Here is a 5812-nt window from a genome sequence, read left to right on the forward strand (position 1 = left end):
CACATAGAGATTGATTGTCACTTTATCAGGGAAAAAATTATAAAAGGCCTTATCAAAACAACCTACATATCAACAAAAGAGCAACCAACAGATATCTTAACCAAATGGCTCAACAAGGTGCAACACAGATATCTTTCCTCCAAGCTAGGTGTTCTTAATGTATTTTCAGTACCTAGCTTGAGGGAGAGTGTAGAGAAAGATATAACATAGTCTAGAAAGGGCGGTTTAGTAATTTTATATTAGTAGGTTTGTTAGTTACTAACAATCATTCCTAATGTTAGTTAATTAGTTAATAGCTTCTATTTTAGTCGTTAATAGTTAATTAGTAAGCTACCTATATATATAGATATACCCCACTATGTAAGGTACTCAGATAATAAGAATCAACTCTTTCTCTCTTAGTTTCTATCGATTTTCCTCTCTGTTTCTTCTTCTTTCATCTTCTTCTTCAATCAGATATTAGTTCAAAAATGCCCGAAGAGGCATTAATATGATTTGTAATAACTTTGAACAATGTTAGTATTAATATAATATATCCCCATTCATAAAAATTAAAGTGTTTGTTTAATTTTTTTAATTTATCTATAGTAAAAGAGTAGTCTAATACACAAAATATTTCGTTCAACATTGTGTGGGTAGGTGAGTTCTTGGGGTCAAAAAATTATATCCTTCAATAATAAATTTGAGAACTAGAATCTCTAAAACGAAGTTGTCAAATGCTGGTTAATATGCACTTGAAAATCTATATTTTAGCATAGCCAATGAAGCTAAAACTCGATTTTATTTATAAAAACAACCCAAGGAATCTCAAGGTTTCACCACTTTCTAATCTCCATTGTCTTTTTCATCTTCTTAATTTCTCTTCTAAATTAAAAAAGAAAGACAATGGCCTTTTATACCCAAATATTTCTTGTCTTCGCCATTTCTTTCTTCCTTACAACCCTCCCCTCTAAGGCATACAAAAATTACCCTACTCTATCATAATCCCATGAACATGCCTATTCCCCTCAACAATCCTCCTCCTCCTCATCCTCGACCTCATCCTCTGCCTCTGCTTCGGCCTCAGCCTCTTCATTATCGTCCCTAACTGCCTCTGTAGCCTCTATAATAACTTTAGAAATTCCAAAAAACATCCCCATTGTCTCAACAGGGGATATCTCGATATTTGTAAAAGCTATCATGGATGCAACAATGTCCAAGACCGACTAATTTATTACCAAAGTCATTGACAAATGTTTGGCTGAACCAAACACTGACATTTATGCTAAGGATTGTCTTGAGACATGCAAGTCTATGTTTGAAGATGCAAAGGATGCAATGAAGAGTACTGAGGAAGATGTCAAAGCAGGAAATATGTACAAAGCTAATGTGGATGTTAATGCCATGTAAACAAACATTGATACTTGCAATGAATGTGCTACTTCTATATATGGATTTGATCCTGAGTTCAAGAAATTTGACAACTGAGCACAAGGGATTGCTAGTGATTGCTGTTTACCGTGAAAATGGTAATAACAATTAAATTTGATTATAAGACTCTAAAAATACGTGATCTATTTTTATGCTAGTTGTTAAGCAGTTACTGCTATATGTGAGACTTAGAAATGAAATAAGAGTTAGGAATAAGGTGATAACCAAATCGATAGGTTGATAATCGGGGCCTCGAAGTCGATTCTGGGGCTCGGCTAGGAGATATCGAAGGCAGTTGAAGAGCGACTAACAGTTATAATGAAATCAATGAAGGCTCTTATGGCCAATTATAAGTAATAAATGATGAACAATAATGAAGATGATAAATGGAAGTAATAATATCAAGGGAATATGTTAGAGAGCATTGAGAATGTTCTTATTCATTTAGTATGGAGAAATCAATCCTTACAATATGGCAAGGACCACCTTTATATAGAAAAGGGAAATCCCATCATAGTACAAATGCATTATTTATTACAAAGATATGGAGATAGGACAACAAGTTGATGTCATGACGCGGGCTCAAACTAGCCTGACAGACTTTGTCGGCTCTAGCTTCACCCCTTGGGAACTCCCCTCTTTTCCAATATAGTCGTTGGTCTGCTGCCCTGAGGTCGAGCATCGAAGCCCTTGAAGGTGAACCTCGACCCCAGTCTCGAACCTTGGGAAGTATGTTCATGGGGCATCATAATGACGAGGAAATTGGACCCTCCGATTCTACCGTGCATAGATAGTATCTGTGTTTCTTAGAGTGAAAGTGATAAGAAACGACCTTGAATTTTTTTCCCCTCTAATACTTTTGTAATGACGATAGTCATAAGGTGCCAAGAGATGATGTACACGCAGCCCTTGAAGACCTTTGCATTGATTGCGACAGTTAGCTGTCCCTTGGCCTCCTTCAACGTGCATGCATGGCTTCTATAAATACTCCCCTTCTCGTTCTTTCCAACTCACTGCATTTCCAAACCCCAGAAAAGGTTCCTTCTGCCTTTACTTTTGTTCTTTCTTAGGAACGCAACTTCCCTTTTTCTTCCGAAAATTTCTAGGAATGGAGAAAACTTCCACCTCTATTTCTCAGGAGAATGTGGCCTTATCCTCTTCGCTTTTATCCCAAGGTGAGGCGGCAATGCCTCCTTGTGCTGAGGAATGCATTCCAGGATTTTTCACGATGGCTTCTGATTACAAGGTCGAGAGGCCTTCTTCGAAGCCGGGGCATCGTGAGCCCGTGACTCAGTATATTTGCTCGATAACAGACGCCGGAAGAGTGAGAGCTGATTGTCGCTGGGGGGACGCGGTGCTTGTGGAGATCCCTGCTTGGGAGGAGGATATTACGACATACAAAGCTGATTTTCTTAGTGTGTATACTTACCCATTTAACCCAGAGCTGGTGGGGCCATCCTCGCCCTCGATCAACCCCGTGATTCTCGACTTCTGACAATGGTATCAAGTAACCCTCGTCCAAATTCATCCTTCATTCTGGCGTGTTGTTTATATGATCAGGTACTATGTGAACATGGTCGAGGAAATGTCCTTCACCCTAGATCACCTGATCAGGATGAACAACCCTCGTTTCTTCCGCGGGGGCCTAATCAAGCTCCGTTGCCGAGCCCCGAGGGCCCTCTTCACCTGTACCGAGGAACCTGGGAATGGAGGATGGATAAGCCGCTTTGTCCAAGTAAGGACTTCTGACCTGATCCCAGCGAAAAGGATGTCGTTCCCCGAGAGGTGGAATGTGGAACATAAGTAAACACGTTATCTATCATTCCCTCGCTTTTTTTACTACGTTCTTCCAAGCACTTAATTTTCTTGCTAATGCAGCGCAACAATTTATCCTGGCGCAGTTCCGGACCTCCTGAGTTGAGTCAGCCGACTGGACTCGATTTGCCCGTATTCTGAGCGAGTGTGGCGTGTTTTATCTCATGCTCGGTGGGAAGCTAAGGATCATGGTGAGCCTCTACCCCTGTTGTAGTCACACTTTTGATCTAAATCGCTACTAGCAGCATTCTCATTCCCTGCGCTTACCTCTTGCATTTGTGTAGGTCTGGGGGAAGTCCCCTTGATAAAGGGAGCATTGCACAGTGGGGAGGGTGCATTGGTACCCGATAAAGGGAAGAAAAGACAAAGGGATTCGTCAGACGGACCTTCGGAATCCAAGAAAATTAAGGCAGAAAAACTAAGGCCGACCCGACGACCCTAACTTCTGAAATGAACGGGAAATCCTCGAGTTGAAGGTGAGGGGGAAATAGCTTCTCGACAGTGCCCGAGGGAGGGATAAACCTGGCCGATCCTTGGGCCGTAGAGATGGTGGCTTTCGAGCCGGAATCTGATGTCGTTGCGGTCTAACTTCGTAGCAGAGATACAACTGAGGGAGTATCGGGTTTTGCCCCGAGCTGGCTGGTAGCCAAAATTCCTCTCGGGCTGGGGTGCCTTCGGTAGGTGGTTCGGAGGGGCCTGGTTCTGGGGCCTTGAATGGAGAAGGGATAGTCTTGATAAACCCTGCTAGTGCCGTGGTCGTGATTGATACCCTTCAGGGAACGACCCTATCTCCTAAGGGAGTGCAAGATGCACCGCATGAATAATCTTCCGATGCGGGGATGCCTATAAAAGGTGGAGATGTGCTCGAAAGGCTTCCAAATGTTCCCAAGGGAATCTCTGAGATTGATGCTTCACTCGTCTTTGGTGAGATAAGCAGGCTTTGCGAGCAGGTAATTTTTGCGAATCCCGTCTGTTGCTCTGACCTTTGTCTTTCTAACTTGTCTTTTTTTTTGTGGCTTCAGGCCAAGGCGCTTTACAGTCAGACTTTCACCAGGTATCAAGCCGAGGTGACCTGTCATGAGCGCGAGAAGGCTCACCTTACTGAACAGGTTACCAATTCCCCATTTTCCATTATCTGAATGTTTTGATAGATCCTAGTGTTTTAATATCTTGGATCTTATTCGTATAGTTTGAGAAGGAAGGTGCCCTGCTGAGGAAGGAGCTCTGGGCGAAAGAATCCAAAGTTTCTGAACTCAAACGGCATGTGAGGGAGATAACTTATAAGAGGGATACCCTCCAGGAAAAGGTGACCTTAGTTGGGCGTCAGCTTAGTGACGCGAGGGAGGATAGTGGCAAATATAGAGGTCTCCATTTTGAGTTGGTAGCTGCATTATCCAGGATCAAAACTGAAGCTGAGGTGCTTATATCTTTGCAGAGAGAGGATGCCATTGTGACAAGCGCTCAAGCCGGGAGGGTGCTTGAGGAGGCCGAGATGAAATTGACTCTAGCTATGGAGTGTGCTCAATTGTGATCTCGGAGGCAGACTTTTGGGGACATACATGCGAGAGATATCATTCTGCCTGCCGAGTTCGAGAAGGTGAAAACCTTAGAGAAGAAAGATGCTGCCTTGCTTGCTTTCGGAGGTGCGCCAGGCAATGGATCAGGAGGTGATAAAAATGAAGGCGGATCCCCCGGAGGGGAAGAGGCCGTCGAAAAGGGGCCGCTGAAGGACCTCTAGTTGTTGGGGTGCAACCTTTGGTGGAGCGATCGAAGATGCAGACTCGATGACAGATTAGGGTTCTATTTGGTTCTCTCTTTGTAAGGGTTTTCTCAAGACTTGTAAACATCCCCCTTGGGGGCCATAAGAAGGCTTTTTGTTTCCTATCCCTTCTTTCCCTTTTGTTTTTCAGAAATACTATGTGATGTATTTTGACTTTTGACCCGAGGTCCCAGGTCTCGGGTTAGACCCTCGAGCTTTGCTATCGTCGGGCGACTCGTATGCATTGGGTCGGTAGTCCCTTTTAGCATAAACTATCATTTGAGCTCTGATGTTTTTTGCTCTTAGGCATTTTTAGTTAACTGTTGGGTTCAGTCTCCGAGTCGGGTTTCGACTCGAGCTCATTTGACCCTCATGTTTTCGGATTTGTGCGGGCTGGCGACAATGACTCTTACGCCTTGGGCAGATGCGGCCTTTTATGCGGGCTGGCGACAATGGTTCTTACGCCTTGGGCTGATGCGGCCTTTTACGCAGGTTGGCGACAATGGCTCTTACACCTTGGGTCGAAGCGACCTTTTATGTGGGCTGGCGACAATGGCTCTTATGCCTTGCCTTTGCCATATTTAGTTAACTATTTTGGGTTTAGTCTCCGAGTCGAGTTTCGACTCGAGCTCATTCGACCCTCAAGTTTTTGGATTTATGTGGGCTGGCAATAACGACTCTTACGCCTTGGGTTGAAGCAACCTTTTATGTGGGCTGGCGACAATGGCTCCTACGCCTCTGGTCGAAGCGACCTTTTATAGGCTTTGGTTTTCCCTCGTTATGGACTTTTTATAGTAATTTTTGCCTGACTCTTCAACGGTTTGATAA

At 43.6% G+C, this 5812-nt stretch overlaps 1 protein-coding gene across 5 annotated transcripts; it reads left to right on the forward strand.

The window, feature by feature from the left end:
* Positions 1–836: 836 nt before the first annotated feature.
* Positions 837–5191, forward strand: LOC104231781 (uncharacterized). Of its 5 annotated transcripts, none has more exons than XM_009784835.2 (6): positions 837–1508; positions 3289–3416; positions 3510–4175; positions 4248–4334; positions 4415–4589; positions 4661–5191. In XM_009784835.2, exons 3-6 carry the CDS (start codon positions 4065–4067, stop codon positions 4705–4707), a joined length of 420 nt encoding a protein of 139 aa, XP_009783137.1. In that variant the 5' UTR covers positions 837–1508; positions 3289–3416; positions 3510–4064; the 3' UTR covers positions 4708–5191. The 5 variants fall into 5 exon arrangements, with proteins under 5 accessions (XP_009783137.1, XP_009783138.1, XP_009783134.1 ...); XM_009784836.2 differs by having other exon boundaries at positions 4415–4531; XM_009784832.2 differs by having other exon boundaries at positions 4415–5191.
* Positions 5192–5812: the final 621 nt, after the last annotated feature.

This window comes from Nicotiana sylvestris, chromosome 12 (assembly GCF_000393655.2).
Source record: "Nicotiana sylvestris chromosome 12, ASM39365v2, whole genome shotgun sequence".
Classification (NCBI taxonomy): Eukaryota; Viridiplantae; Streptophyta; class Magnoliopsida; order Solanales; family Solanaceae; genus Nicotiana; species Nicotiana sylvestris.

Excerpts from the sequence above, each read along its gene's own strand:
- LOC104231781 (XM_009784832.2), top strand. The coding sequence starts at position 4,065 with ATGCCTATAAAAGGTGGAGATGTGCTCGAAAGGCTTCCAAATGTTCCC. Across the intron at positions 4,176-4,247 it reads TAAGCAGGCTTTGCGAGCAG|GCCAAGGCGCTTTACAGTCA; the intron begins GTAATTTTTGCG and ends TTGTGGCTTCAG. Across the intron at positions 4,335-4,414 it reads AGGCTCACCTTACTGAACAG|TTTGAGAAGGAAGGTGCCCT; the intron begins GTTACCAATTCC and ends TTATTCGTATAG.